We start from the raw sequence: 21628 nt of genomic DNA on the forward strand, positions 1-21628 counted from the left end.
CCCCTCTCCTCTTTTCCCTCTCCCCTCTCCTCCCCTCCCGTCTCCTCTCTTCTCTTCCTTCCCCCCTCCCCTTCTTTCCACCCTTCCCTCCTCTCCTTTCCCACCATCTCCTCCCTTCCTTTCCCCATCCCCTCCCTCCCCCTTTCTCTCTCTTTTCTTCCTCCCTTCTCTCTCTTATAGTAGGGAGTTCCCTTATTGCATCTAAGAAAGGCATTTTGTAGAAATGTTCAGCTATATCTGAAGTCTGGACAGTAGGACGAGCTCATGTCCTGTTGGACATCTGTCAGCACTCGGCCAGTCCACTCTTCAGCATGTTTACATCCTCTCCGCCCTTCCCAATACTGGAAGGAAGACTCTGAAACACGAGTTGACCATTTGTATTTGTCAGTATTCCACATGGATTACTTCACGATAAGGACTCTCTTTTTCTTTCAGAGATAGTTATATAATATGACCACCATACTTACAGAAGGAGACTTGAAAGCAGCAATTATTGTGTATATAGTCAGGACTCACCTCCCTGAATCTATTGACAAGATCCTGAGTTGCTTTAGCAGAAGAAAAGATCACACACTGCAGAGATTCTCCCCTCCCAGTTTCCTGTCACTCCTTCATATTTGTTCATTTTCTCTCTCCCCTCTTCCCCTACCGCCCTGCTTGGGAAGAATTGGTTTTAATTTGTCTGTCCATTGCTCTCCTGTCTTTGCCAAACTTGTGTTTTAGATCAGGCAGTGGGGTGGTGGTGTTATACCCCCTTGGTGTTTTTTGACTTTTAGATAAATATTCTTCAGGGTATAAGAATATTGCTGACAATCTCTAAAGAATCAGAGGTTATTCTAAAAGAGTCTCTTACTGCAGGGACCTGACTTGGAAAGTGGTTGAGGTATCTTATAGACAGAGGCTCACAATAGATGAGGTGGACTCAGGTTTGAGTTTAGTTTCTCCCATTTACCAGTCACGTAATTAACCTTGCTAAGAGGCCCGGTTGTGAAAAGGAGAAGCAGAACTTATCTTCCAGGACAGAGGTGTTGCATATTCTGCATTGAAGACCACACATATGGCTGCTCATGTTGTGTACTGTAAAATCTTAGGGAAAACAGTATGTATGGGGCTCTTGAAATTGTGCAGTGTTCAGTGGTACCCTACCCTGTGGCATTCCATCTTGGTTTTATAGAACATAGCAGAAACAGTGAATATTTCCTTTTTCCCTTTGTAGCCCCTCTTTTCATGGTGTCATCTCTGTGCATAAGCTGCTACAGAGCAGAGACTGTAGCTGAGTCTCTGCTTCCTGGGCTGAGGATAGCACTTGGCACAGAGCATAGGAGCTCTAGGTATCTCTGGGTTGGGGCTGTAGCTCAGTTGGTAAGCACTTGCTGCCTGGCATACATGAAAGTCTGAGTTCTGTCTCCAGCATTATATAAACTGCATGTACATACCTGTAATCCCAATACATAGAAGGTAGAGGCAGGAAAGTCAAAAGCTCAAGGTCATCTTGGCTATTTTAGGGAGTTCAGGGTAGCCTGGGCTACACATAAACAAACAAAATCAGGTGGTGGTGGTGGGAAATAAGCTGAACAGAACTGACCACACACAAACATCATTTCACTCAGTGATTGTCACTTTTTAATCAGGAGCTTGCTTTTGCAGAGGACGGTTATAAATTTAACATACATCCAATTCAAAGTTGCATTTTATTTGGGTCAGGAAGTATTGGAGGAAGGAGAGTTGGGGAAAGTCTTCGCCAGGGTTTATTGCTTGCTTCGTATGTGCTGAGGGTAAGGGATGTGAAGCGGCCTAAGTTTAGCATTCAGGAGGAGGAATGGGAAGGGCTGGGTTTCAGGTGTTGCAGTGGGTAAGCTCCTATAGTTTGGGCTGCCAGTCTCAGAGTGGCAAGTGTGAGATCCTGACTAGCTAAGAGCTGGAGAGCTGATGGTAGATGTACGGGTATCTGGAGTCACTATCACCAGGCCTTCTTCAGGGTCCAGGTCTCTGCACAGTACTTACTCCCTTCCTGCCTCTTTGAGATCTGTTTTGGATGAGCTCTGCACACAGCTTCCTGTACAGGAGCAGGTCTTCCTGGGTGTGGGTAGATATTCCCAGGCAGGGGCACATCCTGTAGAAGGCATTGGAGCACATTCTTCGCCTGGTAGTTTTTCTTCTTTGGTTTTAAATGTTGGGTGTTTCCTATTGTTTTAGACCCACCTCCTCCAGATGGATCCCCTAATATCACATTGGTCAGTCACAATTCAGTAAAGGTTAAGTTCAGCGGTTTTGAAGCCAGCCATGGACCTATCAAAGCCTATGCCGTCATTCTCACCACTGGGGAAGGTAAGAGGGGTCCAGCATGGGTTAATCCTTGTAACTATCTTATCTTGGTTACTTTCTTACTGCTGTGATAAAACACCATGACCAAAGCAACTCATAAACGAAAGTGTTTAACAGGTTTACAGCCTCAAAGTGTTAGCATCCATGATGGTGGAACAAAGGCTCAGTGGCAGGAACATTTGAGAGCTCACCTCTTGATCCACAGCTAGGAATCAGAAGGGTTGGGGGTCTCACTGGCACTCATACTTGGAACATCAAAGTCCACCCCTCAGTGATACACCTCCTCCAACGAAGCCACATCGCTTGATCATTCCTGAACAGCTCCACCAACTGGGGACCAAGTATTCAAATACATGACCCTATGGGGCCATTCCCATTCAAACCACCACTGTGTCTGAGGCACGTCAGTGATATAAGTACATGCGTCTCTCCAGTGCAGTCTGTGCTGTGGCACCAACAGGGGACGGGGCAGCTGTTTGCTTGATATTCTCAAGGATCAGATAACAAGTACCTTAAGCTTTCCTGACTGTGAAGTCTCTGTCATAACTATCCGGCACCTTTGTGGTGATGTGGAAACATTACAGAAGATACAGGAGAGAGAAGGGGGAGCCCATCCCACAGTTGATTACACAAAGCTGAGGCTAGATTTGGACCACAGGCCATAATGGGTCAATTTAGGATGACCTGTTCTTGAAAGCAAGCACAAAAAGATTACTTTTGGGACTGTGAGGGCATCTTCCAGGTGAAAGAGGAGGGGAATGGGATGGTGGCTCTGGCAGTAAGAAGGGAATGGTTTGAGGGCAGCTTTGAAAGCAGCATGGTACCTGGTTTTACACAAGCAAGGGCAAGGGCGTTAGCATGGTTGGTAAAGTACTTGTTTTGTACAGGCCCTGAATGTAATCCCTAGGACTTACATTAAATAAAGAACTATGCATTGTGATATGCCTTTGTAATCCTGGTGCCAGGGAGGCAGAGACAGGAGGATCTCTGGACTTTCAGGCTAGTCAGCAAAGCTGGCTTGGCGAAGTTCTAGGGTAGAGAAAGACCCTGACTCAAAAAAAAAAAATAGTAGGAGGTGCCTGAGGAATGATACCTGAGATTTTCCTCTGGCTTCCACACACACGTAGACACATACTCATACAAAGTAGCTCTCACACACATGCACCTGCATTCCTGTGAACACAGATAAACAAAATGTGGCGTTCCTCCTGACTTTAAAAACATTTGAGTCGGTTTCTAAGCCTTTTATCATTGAATTTGTTTTTTTAACAAATTTTAAACTCAGACCTATGCTGAATGAAAAAGGTCCTGTTTACATGATGACCAGTCCAGTCAGCAGCAGCTGGATACAAGGTCTTGGGCCGGGAGGTCAGGGAATCTAGCTTCACGGTGTGGGCAACATGCTTCAGGCAGGTTTCGACTAGCTTTCTGCACTTTTTTTTCCTTGCTGGAGAATAGGGCCATAAGCCTTTATGAGTGACTCTGACGGAGGGATGAGTTGGTACAAGCCAAATACTAAGCACGAACCTGCTCCTGGAGCTCCTTGAGAGACAGTGGCATGCTGTCATCATGGAGCTATTCTATGACACATTGTCTTCCTGCTGTCACTCATCATTTACCTTCTGTGTTCCTTCCTTAGCTATCCAACCCTCCGCAGATGTTTTGAAGTACACCTATGAAGATTTCAAAAAGGGAGCCTCGGATACTTATGTGACATACCTCATAAGAATAGAAGAGAAGGGACAGTCTCAGGGCTTGTCTGAAGTCTTGAACTATGAAATCGATGTGGGGAACCAGTCCACTACCCTCGGCTACTACAATGGGAGGCTGGAACCTCTGGGCTCCTACCGGTAATATCAGGGTCCTTGCAGTTGGCTGCTGAGCCTCATGAATTTAAGGTTGTGTACTATGGTGGTAGACACATCTCAGTCACCTTATTTTCTCCTTTGTCTCCCCACAGGGCTTGTGTTGCTGGCTTTACCAATATTACCTACAACCTTCAAAATGATGGCCTCATCAATGGGGATGAGAGCTATGTGTCTTTCAGTCGATATTCAGAGGCTGTGTTCTTGCCCCAAGATCCAGGTAGAGGGAAACAAAAGCCCTGGGTTTTGTGCCTTATGTCTGCAGAAGCCTGCTGTCCATGCCCCTCTCTCAGGTGGCTAGGAGGGTGGAGGTTTTCATCTCTCTGAAACTGACATGTCCTTTGGTCTTTGGGGTCAGCCTAGCCCCCCACTCTGGGGTGCTTGAATGAACAGCTCCCCACTTCTCTAAACTGGTCATGTTTCTGCAGATTACTTAATCCTTTGCTTTCTAAGAGTTGTTTGTGGGCTTGTGTGACTTACTTAAGACTCCTTGAATGTTCACATTAGAAGGAGCCATAGAAATTGTCTTGTCTAAACTCTGCTTAGAAGTAAGGCTTCTAAGGCCTAGAGATGGGGGTGTGCCCAGTGTTACACAGTGTCTTAAATGCAGGCCTGAAATTCTAGCCTTAAATTCCTTGTGAATGGGTATCTCAGTGACCCAAGGTGAGGATTCCCCTCCTCCTTCAGGACAGAGACAGGTAGCTGACTGATCTGTTAGTCTGTTTTTTCAGAGCTACTGAGTAGAACAGATTACTCGGAAGGGAAATTCAGGGTGTTCCTACTCCTTCCCTTAAATAGCCCATAAAAAGAGTGGGTGTGGTGTTGTAGGTACTTCTGCTCATAGGTGACAGGAAAAAAAGCACTGATCAAGCACAGGTGCCCAAATTTGCAGCTGAAAAGAGTCCTAGGTCAGGACTGTGCTGTTCTCAGGCCATCCTGTTAATGGTAGGTAGGCTAAGGGAGAAGAAACCAGCCCCTGAAAGCTGTTCTGATTTTACATCCAAAGATGTTTACTTGTTCCCTGTGTGCACTACACTCCCTCTCTCCCTGAATCCTGCATTGGCAGGCTGGCTGTGGGTGTAGCACATGGCCCTTCATGAACACTCTTTGAAATGCCTCTGTTGGGATCTTCCCCAGGTGTCATCTGCGGAGCAGTGTTTGGATGTATCTTTGGTGCCCTGGCCATCATGGCTGTGGGAGGCTTCATCTTCTGGAGAAAGAAAAGGTGATATTGCTTATTAATCATCAGGTGCTACTGTTTAAGGGAACTTCTTATTGTAAGGAGTGGCAACCGTTTGTAAAATCAGAGGGAATCGTTGAAAGAGCTCCTGTGTTCTTCACAGTGTGGTCACCTGGACATCTTAGTTCCTCTCTGATGCCAGTTGGATGGTTTGACTCTAAACCTTCTCTCAGCTGCATCAGACCCACACTGACATGCAGGGTGCTACCTTCAAGCCAGGATTCTATGAATGTGTTAAGAGTTTCATGTGACTCTCAGAGTTGGGCAAGTTGACCTCAGGTTCCATTCCTGCTGGTGGTTGGAAGCCCCAACACTCCCCTCTGTGGTGTGGGAGTGAGTGTGAGTGAGACTTAAGGAGCTGAAGACATTGGCAAATGTCTCACTTCATGGTGTTATTCATCATTCTCTTTGTACAACCACCCTGTGGTGTAGTTAACTAGTGAGACTAGTGCTCTGTGTACCTGGATCCATCGTCTCCCTGAGGCTCTACCAGGCAGGTATTAAAAGCCCTATTCGGGATGCAGAAGCCAAAAGAGGAACTTGAACTTGGTCTTAGCATTTACTGTATTCCTCTTGCCTGACTCTGGGGAACCCATGTGTCAGTTGGAATGTGCCTATTGCCAGGTGCTTCTAGCTGGAAATTTACATCTGGGATTGGGCTTTCTTAGTATCCTCCCCTCCGTTTTTTTGAAGACAGAGTCTTGTGTATACCAGGCTATCTCAAATGTAGCAGATGAAGACCCTGAATTCCTGATCCATCTGTCTCTATCTACCAAGTGCTGGAATTATAGGCATGTGCCACCTAAACTTGTTTTAACAAGAAGACAGTAGTTGTTTTACCTCCCCCCCTCAAGTAAATCAGATACTTTCTCTTCATATCAATTAAATCTTTTATACTTTGCTAAAAAAAAAAAAAAAGAAAGAAAGAAAAGAATCAGAACCTAGAGCAAAACTCTAAAATGTGAGTTTTCAAGTCTGTAGAGCAGGACAGCAGCACAGGGAACCAGGCCCTGGAAAGAAGCAGAGTTAATCAGAGCTATGTAGCTGCACTTGTCTCAAACCAACAACAAGCAAAGCACCAATACCCAAACTCAAACCCACAGTAGCAGAAAAAACCCATACCCACAAGAAGAGCAAAGTAAATAGGATACCCATAATACGACAAATCTGTTCTCACCATCTTCATGTGATTACAACGCTCACCCCCAGCAGAGTCCCGTTACACACATTAATGACTGTCCTCCTTTGTTCACGTCAGACCTGATGGAGGTCTTCATTACAGCATCATTTTAAGTAGCTGCCTGGTATTTTCCATCATCCACTTAACCGTTTTACTGGATATTTTAATTATTATTGACTACAGTTACATGAGTGTGCTCATGATTATTTTCCTAGGCTAAATTCCATGCCAGAGGGTCAGTGGACATACTTTCTTTCCATGTTGGGACATGCTGTCCAAACTGTGATGTGTTTCAGAACAATGCCAGTGCTCACAGTATCGGTGCTGGATCTGATGCCCTTTCAGGACTTGTCCTTGCTTCTTTGCATTAATTTACACAATGGCTTCCTCAAAAGCAGAACATGGAATAAGGGAATTTAAATACACACACATGAGTGCACATGAGGATGCATATGTAAACTACACTACACACACACACACACACACACACACACACAGAAATTCCAAAAAGTTGTTTGAATAGATTTTGATTCTTCTCAATAAGAAAAGAGTAAGTTTACAGATTTTTAGTTTGCATTTCCTGCTTACTTAGACTAAGTACTAGTGAGCAGTCTTTATGTTAGGCTGGGTACTAGGGAGCAGGCTATGTGTTGGGCTGGGTACTAGGGAACAGGCTATGTGTTGGGCTGAGTACTAGGGAGCAGGCTGTAGTGTCCTACCTGAACCACAGGCTGTGAAGAAAGGTGTCTGTGGATATGAGGAAGGCAGCAGAGCAGGATAAAGTTCTTTATTTAATGGACCTTTTTTTCTTCTTTCAAAATAGGACAGATGCCAAGAATAATGAAGTGTCCTTTTCTCAAATTAAGTAAGTCTCTGAGTTACAAACTTATTTTAAGATTCTCAGTCCCCCAGTCTGTTCAGTGACTATCTATAGCATTTTTTGATAGAAAAATAGCTGTCATTTCCCCTGATTGACAGATTGGCCACAGCCATATGGACGTTCTTGCTGTTTTCTGCAAGGAGTCTTTGTTTTACTAAGTTCACCTGAAGCTCCCTTTATTTTTGTCTCCCACCCCACATTTTTCTGTTTTACCAATAAATAGGGTTCTGTGTGTGTGTATATGAGTGTGTATGTATGTTTATATGTGTGTGTGTATGTATGTGAGTGTGTATGTGTGTATGTGTATGTATGTGTGTATGTGTATGTATGTGTGTATGTGTGTGTATATGTGAGTATGTGTGTGTGTCTGTATGTGTGTGTATATGTGTGTATGTGTGTGTGCAGTGTACATATGCATCCTCACGTGTGCTCAGAGGCCAGAGAGGATGTTGGGTGTCTTACTCTTTATCTATGATTGCTCAGTTCACTTGAGACAGGGTTCTTGCTAAATTCAGAGCAGTGCTGGCAGTCAGCAAGCCTCAGTCATCCTCCTGTCTCTACCCTACCTGAGCACTGGAATTACAGGTGCATGTGGCCACACTAGTTCTCATATGTGGATGCTGAGGATTGGAACTCAGGTCCTGGAGCTTGAACACTTAGTGCTCTGGCCTACGAGCTGTCTCCACAGCACCCTCCCCTCTCCCCCACCCCCCCATAGATAATTGTCGGTTTTCAAAAATGAGTGGTTATCAAGTCAGACATATGGCCAGATATAGAATAGATCTGCTTTCCTGAGTCACATTGCAGTGTTTTAAATACCGTTACATTGCTCTCTAGCCCACGCCCCTAGCTATGCTGGCTTTGTTCTTTTGAGTTGATGTTTACTTCCAGAATGAGTACATCGTTCTAATTGTTCTTTTTTTTCTTTTTCTTTCCTATGATGAAGACCTAAAAAGTGAGTAGCCTCATTTTTAAAGCTTCCTTTTCTTCTTGTTTTGAGTATGAACTTGAGTGAATGAGAAATAAAGCAAGCAAGCAAGCAAACAAACAAACAAACAAAACCCCAACAATTGTTTTTTGTTTTCCCAGATCCAAGTTAATCCGAGTGGAGAACTTTGAGGCCTACTTTAAGAAACAGCAAGCTGACTCTAACTGTGGGTTTGCAGAGGAATATGAGGTATGTGGTTGTTAACTGTGTTTTCTGCCAGACTGTCTTATGGTGAAGCTTTGGGTAAGAGGCAGCCTACAGGAGAGAGAAGATTGTGTCTGATCCTCTGGGGCACACTTCTGTTGGCTGGGAAGCTCACATGGACCTTTACTTCTGGTGGAGTTTGTGTTTAATCTTGTAGATACCTGAGGATTATCCAGGGAGAGACAGAGATGGTTGACTGAAGCTAGGGGGTTATTAACTAGTCCCTAATAGGCTAGATGAGCAGGAAAGAAGCCAGATGGGCCATTCAGAGGTCTGGGTCTGAGCAGCTCTGGGGTCAGAGCTGCCTTCGGGTCAGAGCTGCCTTGGAGTCGGAGCTGCCTTGGGAGGACTATTGGAACCCTGAGTTAAGAGTTTGTCAGTCTCTTGCCTTCTAGACTCTGCTACCTCAAACTAGCCCAGGGAACTGTCATATTGCAGAAGATGCATGCATGCTTGTCCCCGCATGATGTGCCCGCTGCTGTCTGATTTTGCACTCCTGCAATCTTGCCCACAGCTCCATCACAATCCATCCTCATTCCAACACCTCCCGCCCCCAAACCCGGTTCCTCAGATCCCACGGGAGGACGGTCTCTGGCTATGTTGCATTTGTCCTTATACTGCCTGGTTCCATCTGTGGCCTGTGTTGCCAGGCTCAGGACTCCTGACCACACCTCCCCTCTAGGTTTCCAGCCCCTAGAGGGCAAGAATCATCCTTTCCCTTTCTTCTGGAAAGCCCAGCTGTCCTTGAGGGGAAGCATGGCTTCATCTGCACCATTACCACCATGAGGTGTTTCCTCTTGTGTGTCTGTGTCTTTATACCCACACTATAATGACATTGCCCATATTAGGTGTAAGTTCCCCCCCATTCCAGTGTGACTTCCACCTGATTGTATCTTCCATGGCCATGTCCTGTAAGAGCCTACTTGAAGGTATTGGAGGTTAGATGCTCAGCGCCTCTTTCTAGTTTGCCGGAGTTAACATGTTTTGCCTCTGCATTTCTACTTTGTTTGACTATACCCCATGCTCTGATTAAGCATACAACCCACTTGTGGTTTTTTTTCCCAGGATCTGAAGCTGATTGGAATAAGTTTACCTAAATATACAGCTGAAATAGCCGAAAACAGAGGGAAGAACCGCTACAACAATGTCCTGCCCTGTGAGTGGTTTTATTCCTTTCGTCTTTCTTTGTGCCTGCCATCACAGAGACAGCAGAGAGATGGGAATCAGTGATACCCACCCGGTATCTCCACCACCACTCAGCACCAGATATTCTCACAGTTATCCTTGTATGAGCCAAGTACTGTACGAGGGGATGGTACATTTAGTTTAGTCTTTACATCCTCGGCTTATAGAGTAGGTGGTCAGAACATTCATCCTGTATGTGAAGAAAACGAGGCAGCATGTTAGATGACATGCTCAGGTTGCATTCTAACTCTAGTTTGGATTGTTCTAGATGAAAGTGGCTGCAGGAGGAACAGGTCCCTTGTCACACTCTCTCCTTGCTAGATGTGTTCCACAGCTAACTAGCAGTCACACGGGAGACCTTTCCTGCTTTGGGGAATTGCTCGAGTTTGTATGTGGCTGACTGGCTTTGACTGTCAACTTGTTGAGTCTAGAATCATGTGGGAAGGGAGTCTTAGGAATATCTAGACCAGGTTGGCCCATAAGGTATCTTTGGGGCATTATTTTGATTTTTAATTAATAGGAGAAGCCCTAATGAGCAATACCATTCTGTAGGCAGAGGGTTCTGAACAATCTAAGAGAGAACGCTTGCTGAGAGAGCAGGCAAGCAAAGGTCCATGTGTTTGCTCTTTCTGCGTGAGTGTGGGCATGATGCTTTAATCCTGTCTTGGTTTGCCTTGCCAGGTAGTGGTGGTACACGCCTTTAATCTCAGCAATTGGGAGGTAGAGGCAGGCAGATTTCTGAGTTCGAGGCCAGCCTGGTCTACAGAGTGAGTTCCAGGACAACTGGGGCTATACAGAGAAACCCTGTCTCCAACCCCCCCAACTCCCCAAAAAAAAGAACTTTAAAAAATCCTGCCTTGCCTTGCTCACAATGGTGTGATCTGGAATTGTAAGCTACATAAACCCTTCCCTCTCTGTGCTGCCTTGAGTCAAAGTGTTTGTCACAGCAAAAGGAATGAAACCAGAGTAGCGCTTACCCAACAAGGTATATAGAGGATGGCCAGTGATGTGAATTCTCTGCTGTGCAGGTCGGTTGCACAGGAATTAGGGCACAGAGAGCAGTGCCAGTGGATCTTAGCCATGTTCTGCCTGTCAGGAGGATGCTTGGTTTTGTGGGTAACGTTTATACCAAACTGTGTAATATCTGTCTTTTTTTTTTAATTTGAAGGCATGCTTTTTTTATTAATTTGTATTTAAACTCAGTATTTTTTAGGTTGTGGGTTCTTTTTCTGTTTTTTTCCCTTATACTTATCAATGGGTCTTGTCCCTGATCAGAGAGAAGTGATTCTGAAACCATGCCGGGATAGCTGTCAAGTCTCTGTCCTTCTGAGACTAACTCATAGACATTTAGCCTACTTTTAGAGAGCTTCTGATTTTGAATGAAGGCTGGGAATTTGATGTTTGGGTGTTGTTTCTATTGACAAGACTTTCACTTGAGACCCACATCACCTCTGGGTTTACTGTTACTATTGCTGTGTCCCAGGGAGGGTAGGCAGTGGGTTCAGATGGGGACCAGGAGCTGTCCTTGGTGCTACTACCCATGACTTGTCTTGACATTAGGATTTTCTTTAGTTATTTCACTTCTGGAGTTGAGCACACTTGTGTGTATGCTCTCTAAATGAGAATGATGTTTAGAAAACATGAGACATTCGTATTTTAGGTTCCTCCATTTATAGTAGTTTTATTCATTCAGTTTAGGTCAATACTGGGTTACCTTCCTCAATTGCTCTGTCTTATTTTTTTTTGAAAATAATTTTTTATACAATATATTCTGATCCTACTTTTCTCCCCCTCATATCCCCTCAGATCTTCCCCACCTTCTTGCCAATTCATTTTTGAGACCTAGATCTTGCTGAGTCAAGTAGATTAGCTGACCATCGAGCCCCAAGGAAACTCCTGTTTCTCCCTCTCCAGTGCAGGGATTATAGGAGTGCACAGTAGGTACTAGGGTTTGAACCTGGATCCTCATGGCTTGTATGGCAAGCACTTTACTGATGGAGCTATCTTTACAACTTCAAATTTAGAACTTTATCTGTCTATCATTAATCCATCCATCCATCCACCCATCCATCCATCCATCTATCAAACACTGAACTATCTATCTATCTATCCATCCATCCATCTTTAACTTACTGTCTATACGTATGGCTGTGGCTGTGCTATGGCATATGTGTGGAGGTCAGAGAACAGTCTCTTCTTCCATCATGTGGGCCTTGGAGTCAAACCATCAGGTTTGGCAGCAAGCACCTTAAATGGCCTAGCCATCTCACCAGTCCAATAACAACTTTTTAAGGCTGTGGGAGAAAGGTTAACTCGGATGTCTTCTTTGCCATAGTAGAATAGGCTCTGAGTTCAAATTCTGTCTGCTTCCAGATAGAATTCTGTTCCTTCAGATAGAAGGCCTTGGAAATGTCACTTTGTCTCTGGAACTTCTGATTTCCTTATCTTGAAAGCTTGTGGGATGGTTTTGTGGTCTGGCTATGGTTGCTTAGCACCTGTCCAGCTCAGAGCAGATGTCCTAGGCTGCTGGAGTGAGGGCTTCTTTAGTCTGAGAAGGTAAGGATGTAGGCTTGGCTGTTGGGCTGCCTAGGTTCCAATCCTAGTACTCCAAAGGCTGTCATGCATCTTCTCTGTACCACTGTCAAAGACCATCCATCAGGATCAGGTGAGATCGTGAATGTAAGATGTGAAGCATTGTGGAAGCTATGGGCTGCTGGCTTGTACTTCTAAAATTTTCCTGCATGCAACTTTCCTGAAGCATGACATAGAATGAGGATATTTCTTTCTTTTAATACCACAGATGATATTTCTCGAGTCAAACTTTCAGTCCAGACCCATTCGACGGATGACTACATCAATGCCAACTATATGCCTGTAAGTGAGTGGCTGCTCTCATGGCCTGAGGCTCCTCTGAATAGGAGCATGTCTGTCTGTGCCTTTGATGGTGACTGAGCTGTCTATTTCTAGGGCTACCATTCCAAGAAAGATTTCATTGCCACACAAGGACCTTTACCCAACACTTTGAAAGATTTTTGGCGAATGGTTTGGGAGAAAAACGTATATGCCATTGTTATGTTGACCAAATGTGTGGAGCAGGGAAGGGTAAGTGTCTTTTGAAAAATCATAAATTAATTTTTATTGTGGTAGAGGATATCTTGAAATCCATCTGTCTTTTAAAAATCCTTCTTCCCAAACATTAATACTTTCATCCAAAGAAAATATTCTGTATTTTTAGCTTTTAGAGAGAAGATTTAAAAAAATTAAAAAAAAAATCTTGAAAAACTTTTTTATTATGTTTCTTTGTGGGTTCATATTAATGTCTGTGATCGAGTCTGTAGAGTTAGTGAGTGAATGGACCTGGGTTAATGCAGTGGACACTGCAGGCTTAGGGTGACCATGCGGTTCTGCTGTCGTCAGCTCTGTGCCTAGCTGTGTGGTCTCTAAGCAACCAACTCTTAAATATCTGATTTTCAGACTTAGTTTTTAACATTTAAAACATTTTCAGACTTATCTATAGGTGTGTCTCGGCGGCCCCCTCTCTTCTTTGTGGCCTGGATCCAATCTGCCATTTCTGTCACAGAAAGGAGGATCTGTTCTGGGAATAAAAATCTCATATTTCTTTAAATAGAGATGAGTTGAAAAAAAAAACACACGCTAAATTAAAAAGCTGTGTACCTGAAGAATGAGAATTAATATTATTTCTTGGAGAGTTGTTAATTACTGTTATTATTTAGTGTTAGGGATGGGACGTAGGGTCTTGGCTGAGTCCATGCTAATTGTGTCTCGGCGTGCCGTGCTTTGCCACTGAGCAGTGCCCCAGCTATTAGTGGTTTATATTTTGTTGTTGTTTGCTTTGTTTTGTTTGTTTGTTTTTTGAGACAGGGCTTCACTCTTAGCCTAGGTTGGACTTGAACTTAGAGCAATTCTTCTCCTTCAGGTTCCTAAATAATGAGATTATTGGCATGAACTCCTATGCCTAGAACAAAGTATTCATTCTCTCTCTCTCTCCCTCTCTCCCTCCCATCCCCCCCACCAAGTGTAGATTCCCTTCTTGAGTCCCTAAGTCAGTGATTCCCATACTGCCCTGTCCACCACATCTTCAGGGTGTTTCTGTCTCAGTGCTCCTTGTTGAAGGGTTCCAACAGCTCGAAGGTGTGCCACTGGTGACCAGGTGTCATCCATGAGTGCTGCTGTCCCAGGTGGTAACTGGAACCTGTTGGACATCATTCCTTAAAATTGATTTTTTATTATATTGTGTATATGATGTGTATATGTTTGTGTGAGAGTGTATATGCCACAGGAAATACATGGTCAAATGCATGGTCCATGTGATGTTTCTGGAAGTGGGATGTAGTACTGGACTCAGGTCTGTAGGCTTACACAGCCAATGATTTACCTGCTGAACTACCACACAGACCCAAATCACTTAAAGACTCACTTATGCTATTCTGAGTTGTTAGTACCTGTGTGTATCTCTGTGTTTGGGTCAAACAGACGCTGCTAAGTGACTGAACAGTCCCCTGTGACAGTTTCATGACTTCTTTTTCCTTGAGAGGTTTTGATGATGGTGACTGTGTGATCCCTGACTTTTCATATAACCAAACCTGTGTTCTAGACCAAATGTGAGGAGTACTGGCCTTCCAAGCAGGCTCAGGACTACGGGGACATAACTGTGGCAATGACATCAGAAGTTGTTCTTCCAGAATGGACCATCAGAGATTTCGTGGTGAAAAATGTAAGTCAAGATTGGTCTGAGAAAACCAAGGGGTATTAATATTGACAATAACTAATATTTGGTGCACGAGAAAAGCATTTTTACTTCTTTTATTTATTTCACAATTAAAGTGCCCATATCTGCATGATCTCCAAGGAGTCCCTAGCTTTATTTTCTTGAGGGGACTTTTGTGTCCTTTCTGAATAAACGAGTCTTATGAGCATAGCTGTGTCAGCGACACTTTCCTTTCCAGGAAGACTTTGGGTCATCTGGGTGGGGATATGCATGGGGGTAGGGTGGTGCTTAGTGCTAGGAACAGTTTGTATTGATTCTAGGATTCTGATTCTAGGGCATATGCAATGTCCTCCTTTCCCCCACAAATTACAAAACCAAATCCAGCTAAATCACACAGACATTATAGGAAGCTGAGTCTATTTTTCTTTTCTTTTTTTTTTTTTTTTTTTTAATTTTTTTATTGGATGTTTTATTTACATTTCATATGTTGTCCCCTTACCCCATCCCCCACCCACCCAGGAACCCCCAATCCCCTCACACCTCCTCCTTCTTCTTTGTGGATGTAACCTCTATCTACCCCCCCACTCCCACCTCCCCACCCTCAAAACTCCCACCCCCTGGGACGTCCAGCCTTCATGAGGTCAAGGATCTCATCTTCCACCTGTGCCCAGCAGGGCCCTTCACTCTTATATATTCAGCTAAGGCCCTGGATCCCTCCATAAGTGCTCCCAGGCTGGTGGTTTAGACCCTGGGAGCTGTGGTTGGTTGGTATTGTTGCTCTCCTCATGGGGCCACAAATCCTTTCAGCTCCTTCAGTCTTCACTCTAACTCCTCCATTGAGAACCCCATGATCACTTCAATGGCTAGTTGTGAGCATCTGCCTCTGAATATGTCAGACTCTTGAAGACCTCTGAGGAGACATCCATATCAGGCTCTTATCAGCATGCACTTCCTGACTTCTACATCAGCATCTACCTTTGGTGACTGCACATGGGATGGATACTCAGGTGGAAAGGTCTTCAGACGGCCCCTCCTTCAGTTTTTGTCCCTCGCTTTGTCTCCATATTTGCTCCCTTGAGTATTTTGTTGCTCCTTCTAAGAAGGACCGAATCACCCCCACTTGGTCTTCATTCTTTATGGACTTCATGTGGCCTGTGAGTTGCATCTTGGGCATTTTAAGGTTCTGGGCTAATATCCAATAATCAGTGAGTGAATACCATGTGTGTTCTTTTGTGATTGGCTTACCTCACTCAGTATGATAATTTCTAGTTCCATCCATTTACCTAGGAACCTCTCAAATTCATTGTTTTTAATAGCTGAGTAATACTCCATTGTGTAAATATACCACATTTTTTTAATCCATTCCTCAGTTGAAGGACATCTGGGTTCTTTCCAGCTCCTGGCTATTATAAATAAGGCTGCTATGAACATAGTTGAGCATATGTCCTTATTATATGTTCGAGCACCTTCTGGGTATATGCCTAGGAGTGGTATAGCTGGATCCTCGGGTAATGCTATGTCCAATTTTCTGAGGAACCGCCACACTGATTTCCAAAGTGGTTGCACCATCTTGCAGTCCCACCAACAATGGAGGAGTGTTCCTCTTTCTCCACACCCTCGCCAGCATCTACTATCACCTGAGTTTTTAATCTTAGCCATTCTGACTGGTGTGAGATGGAATCTCAGGGTTGTTTTGATTTGCATTTCCCTGACGACTAAGGATGCCGAGCATTTCTTTAGGTGCTTCTCGGCCATTCGAGTTTCTTCTGTTGAAAATTCTTTGTTAAGCTCTATACCCCATTTTTTAATAGGGTAATTTGGTTGCCTGGAGTCTAATTTCTTGAGTTCTTTGTATATATTGGATATTAGCCCTCTATCAGATGAAGGATTGGTAAAGATCTTTTCCCAATTTGTTGGTTGTCGTTTTGTCCTATTGACAGTGTCCTTTGCCTTACAGAAACTTTGCAATTTTATGAAGTCCCATTTGTCAATTCTCGATCTTAGAGCATATGCCATTGGAGTTCTGTTCAGGAACTTTTCCCCTGTGCCCAAGTATTCGAGGCTTTTCCCCACCTTCTCTTCTATTAGTTTCAGTGTATCTGGTTTTATGTGGAGGTCCTTTATCCACTTAGATTTGAGCTTTGTACAAGGGGATAAGAATGGATCAATTTTCATTCTTCTACATGTTGTCCTCCAGTTGAACCAGCACCATTTGTTGAAAATGCTGTCCTTTTTCCACTGGACAGTTTTAGCTCCTTTGTCAAAGATCAAGTGACCATAGGAGTGTGGGTTCATTTCTGGGTCTTCAATTCTATTCCATTGATCTTCCTGCCTGTCTCTGTACCAATACCAGGTAGTTTTTATCACTATTGCTCTGTAGTACAGCTTGAGGTCAGGGATGGTGATTCCTCCCGAAGTTCTTTTATTGTTGAGAATAGTTTTCGCTATCCTAGGTTTTTTGTTATTCCATATGAATTTGAGAATTTCCTTTTCTAACTCTGTGAAGAATTGAGTTGGGATTTTAATGGGGATTGCATTGAATCTGTAGATTGCTTTTGGCAAGATGGCCATTTTTATTATATTAATCCTGCCAATCCATGAGCATGGGAGATCTTTCCATCTTCTGAGATCTTCTTCAATTTCTTTCTTCAGAGACTTGAAGTTCTTGTCATACAGGTCTTTCACTTGCTTGGTTAGATTCACACCAAGGTATTTTATATTATTTGCAACTATTGTGAAGGGTGTCATTTCCCTAATTTCTTTTTCAGTCTGTTTATCTTTCATGTAGAGGAAGGCTACTGATTTGTTTGAGTTGATTTTATAACCAGCCACTTTGCTGAAGTTGTTTATCAGGTTTAGGAGTTCTCTGGTGGAAGTTTGGGGGTCACTTAAGTATACTATCATATCATCTGCAAATAGCGATATTTTGACTTCTTCCTTTCCTATTTGTATCCCTTTGACTTCTTTTTGTTGTCTAATTGCTCTGGCTAAGACTTCCAGTACTATATTGAATAGGTAGGGGGAGAGTGGGCAGCCTTGTCTAGTCCCTGATCTTAGTGGGATTGCTTCAAGTTTCTCTCCATTTAGCTTGATGTTGGCTACTGGTTTGCTGTAAATTGCTTTTACTATGTTTAGGTAGGGGCCTTGAATTCCTGATCTTTCCAAGACTTTTATCATGAAGGGATGTTGAATTTTGTCAAATGCTTTCTCAGCATCTAGTGAGATAATCATATGGTTTTTTTCTTTAAGTTTGTTTATATAGTGGATTACATTGATGGATTTCCGAATATTGAACCATCCCTGCATTCCTGGGATAAAACCTACTTGATCATGATGGATGATTGTTTTGATGTGGTCTTGGATTCGGTTTGCTAGAATTTTATTGAGTATTTTTGCATCGATGTTCATAAGGGAGATTGGTCTGAAGTTCTCTTTCTTTGTTGGGTCCTTGTGGGGTTTGGGAATGAGTGTAATTGTAGCTTCATAGAACGAATTGGGTAGTGTTCCTTCTGTCTCTATTTTGTGGAATAGTTTGAAGAGAATTGGTATTAGGTCTTCCTTGAAGGTCTGATAGAATTCAGCACTAAAACCATCTGGTCCTGGGCTTTTTTTAGTGGGGAGACTTTTAATGACTGCTGCTATTTCCTGAGGGGTTATGGGACTATTTAGATGGTTTATCTGCTCCTGGTTTAATTTTGGTACCTGGTATCTGTCTAGGAAATTGTCCATTTCACCCAGGTTTTCCAGTTTTGTTGAGTATAGGCCTTTGTAGTAGGATCTGATGATTTTTTTAATTTCTTCCGTTTCTGTTGCTATGTCTCCCTTTTCAGTTCTGATTTTATTAATTTGGATACTCTCTCTGTGCCCTCTGGTTAATCTGGCTAACGGTTTATCTATCTTGTTGATTTTCTCAAAGAACCAACTCCTGGTTTTATTGATATTTTGTATTGTTCTTTCAGTTTCTATTTGGTTGATTTCAGCCCTGAGTTTGATTATTTCCTGCCTTCTACTCCTCCTGGGTGTATTTGCTTCTTTTTGTTCTAGGGCTTTTAGTTGTGCAGTCAACTTGTTAGTGTGTGCTCTTTCCAGTTTCTTTTTGTAGGCACTTAGAGCTATGAGTTTTCCTCTTAGCACTGCCTTCATGGAGTCCCACAAGTTTTGGTATGATGTGTCCTCATTTTCATTGAAATCTAAAAAGTCTTTAATTTCTTTCTTTATTTCTTCCTTGACCAAGTCATCATTGAGTAGAGAGTTGTTCAGTTTCCATGTGCACATGGGTTTTCCATTGGTTTTGTCATTATTAAAGACCAGTCTTATTCCATGGTGATCTGATAAGAGGCAAGGGATTATTTCAATCTTTTTGTATCTGTAGAGGCTTGTTTTGTGACCAATTATATGGTCTATTTTGGAGAAGGTACCATGAGGTGCTGAGAAAAAGGTATATTCTTTTGTTTTAGGATGAAATGTTCTATAGATGTCTGTTAAGTCCATTTGGTTCATAACTTCTGTTAATGTCAAAGTGTCTCGGTTTAGTTTCTGTTTCCATGATCTGTCCATTGCTGATAGTGGGGTGTTGAAATCCCCCACTATTATTGTGTGAGGTGTAATGTGTGTTTTGAGCTTTAGTAAAGTTTCTTTTATGTATGTAGGTGCCCTTGCATTTGGGGCATAGATGTTCAGAATTGAGAGTTCACCTTGGTAGCTTTTTCCTTTGATGAGTATGAAGTGTCCTTCCTTATCTTTTTTGATTAATTTTGGATGGAAGTCGATTTTATTTGATATTAGAATGGCTACTCCAGCTTGTTTCTTGGGACTATTGGCTTGGAAAATTGTTTTCCACCCTTTTATTCTGAGGTAGTGTCTGTCTTTGTCACTGAGGTGTGTTTCTTGTATGCAGCAAAATTCTGGGTCTTGTTTGTGTATCCAGTCTGCTAGTCTGCGTCTTTTTATTGGGGAATTGAGACCATTGATGTTAAGAGATATTAAGGAAAAATGATTGTGGCTTCCTGTTATTTTTGTTATTAGAGGTAAAGTTATGTTTGTATAGTTATCTTCTTTTGGGGTTGTTGGAAGATTACTTCCTTGCTTTTTCTAGGTTGTAGTTTCCCTCCTTGTGTTGGCGTTTTCCATCCATTATCCTTTGAAGTGCTGGGTTTGTGGGAAGATATTGTGCAAATTTGGTTTTGTCATGGAATATCTTGGTTTCACCATCTATATTGATTGCGAGTTTTGCTGGGTATAGTAATCTGGGCTGGCAATTGTGTTCTCTTAGGGTCTGTATGATGTCCGTCCAGGCTCTTCTGGCTTTTATAGTCTCTGGTGAGAAGTCTGGTGTAATTCTTATAGGTCTGCCTTTATATGTTACTTGACCTTTTTCCCTTACTGCTTTTAGTATTTTTTCTTTGTTTTGTGCATCTGATGTTTTGATTATTATGTGACGGGAGGTATTTCTTTTCTGGTCTAGTCTATTTGGTGTTCTGTAGGCTTCTTGTATGTTTATGGGCATCTTGTTCTTTAGGTTAGGGAAATTTTCCTCAATGATTTTGTTGAAGATATTTACTGGCCCTTTAAGTTGGGAATCTTCATTCTCATCTATACCTATTATCCTTAGGTTTGGTCTTCTCATTGTGTTCTGGATTTCCTGGATGTTTTGAGTTAGGAGTTTTTTGCTTTTTTCATTTTCTTTGACAACTGTGTCAATATTTTCCACCGTATCTTCTGCATTTGAGATTCTCTCTTCTATCTCTTGTATTCGGTTGGTGATGCTTGCGTCTGTGACTCCTGATCTCTTTCTTAGGTTTTCTATCTCCATGGTTGTCTCCCTTTGAACTTTCTTTATTGTTTCTATTTCCAGTTTCAGATCCTGAATGTTTTTGTTTAATTCCTTCTTTGTGTTTTCTTGCATTTCTTTAAGGGATTTCTGTGATTCCTCTTTAAGGGCTTCTATCTGTTTACTTGTACTCTCCTGTATTTCTTTAAGGGAGTTACTTAATTCCTTCTTATAATCCTCTATCATCATCATGAGAAGTGATTTTAATTCTGAATCCTGCTTTTCAGGTGTGAAGGGGTGTTCAGGGGTTGCTATATTGGGAGAACTGGGCACTGATGATGCCAAGAAACTTTGGTTTCTGTTGCTTATGTTCTTGCGCTTGCCTTTCGCCATCTTGGTAACTCTAGTGGTACCTGCCCTCTCTGTGTAAGATTGGAATCTGTATTTCCAGTTATCTTGCTTATTGCAGAGCTCCTCGGAGTCCAGAGGTCTCTGTGGTCTTATGCCCCTAATCTCCCGGGTGGAAGAACTCCTGGGACTCAGGCCACCTCTTGGATCTGGTAATCCTTCTGTTCTGAGTGCAGTGGCTCCTCGGCTGCTCTGAGTGCAGTGGGTTCTCGATGACTCAGGATTCAGTTTCAGCTGCTCTGAGTGCAGTGGCTCCTAGATGACTCAGGATTCAGTTTCTCCACAGGACAGGAGCAGACCAACTCTGTGTCAGCTGCTCTGAGTGCAGTGGCTCCAGCTGCTCTGAGTGCAGTGGGTCCCTGATGACTCAGAATTCAGTTTCAGCTGCTCTGAGTGTAGTGGCTTCTCGATGACTCAGGATTCAGTTTCTCCACAGGACAGGAGCAGACCTACTCTGTGTCTGCTCCAGTCCCAGGGACCAGGCAGGGGCCGAAGGGAAGTGGAATTCCGGAGGGGCAGGGTTTGGGTAGCTGCTGTGCCCTAGATGTCCCTGGCTCCCAGATGTATTTCTGGGGCTTAGGGAGTGAGATGGAGTTCTTACCAGCTGCTCTGAGTGCTGTGGCTCCTGGGTGACTCAGGATTCAGTTTCTCCACAGGACATGAGCAGACCGACTCTGTGTCTGCTCCAGTCCAAGGGACCAGGCAGAGGCCGAAGGGAAGTGGAATTCCGGAGGGGTGGGGTTTGGGTAGCTGCTGTGCCCAGGATGTCCCTGGCTCCCAGATGTTTTTCTGAGGCTTAGGGAGTGAGATGGAGTTCTTACCAGCTGCTCTGAGTGCAGTGGCTCCTGGATGAC

General features: G+C 43.3%; 1 protein-coding gene across 1 annotated transcript in view; it reads left to right on the plus strand.

Annotated features, from left to right (window-relative positions):
• The window catches only part of Ptprj (protein tyrosine phosphatase receptor type J), a 51118-nt gene that overhangs the window by 19871 nt on the left and 9619 nt on the right, over positions 1 to 21628 (plus strand). Inside the window, exons 12-22 of the mRNA XM_028778570.1 lie at positions 2197 to 2328; positions 3965 to 4175; positions 4286 to 4410; positions 5328 to 5415; positions 7434 to 7475; positions 8437 to 8445; positions 8580 to 8667; positions 9748 to 9838; positions 12668 to 12741; positions 12835 to 12969; positions 14483 to 14602. Of these exons, the coding sequence (XP_028634403.1) occupies positions 2197 to 2328; positions 3965 to 4175; positions 4286 to 4410; positions 5328 to 5415; positions 7434 to 7475; positions 8437 to 8445; positions 8580 to 8667; positions 9748 to 9838; positions 12668 to 12741; positions 12835 to 12969; positions 14483 to 14602 (1115 nt within the window). The remainder of the gene's footprint in view (positions 1 to 2196; positions 2329 to 3964; positions 4176 to 4285; positions 4411 to 5327; positions 5416 to 7433; positions 7476 to 8436; positions 8446 to 8579; positions 8668 to 9747; positions 9839 to 12667; positions 12742 to 12834; positions 12970 to 14482; positions 14603 to 21628) is intronic.

The sequence above is a fragment of the Grammomys surdaster genome, unplaced genomic scaffold, assembly GCF_004785775.1.
Source record: "Grammomys surdaster isolate TR1022 unplaced genomic scaffold, NIH_TR_1.0 338, whole genome shotgun sequence".
Taxonomy (NCBI): domain Eukaryota; kingdom Metazoa; phylum Chordata; class Mammalia; order Rodentia; family Muridae; genus Grammomys; species Grammomys surdaster.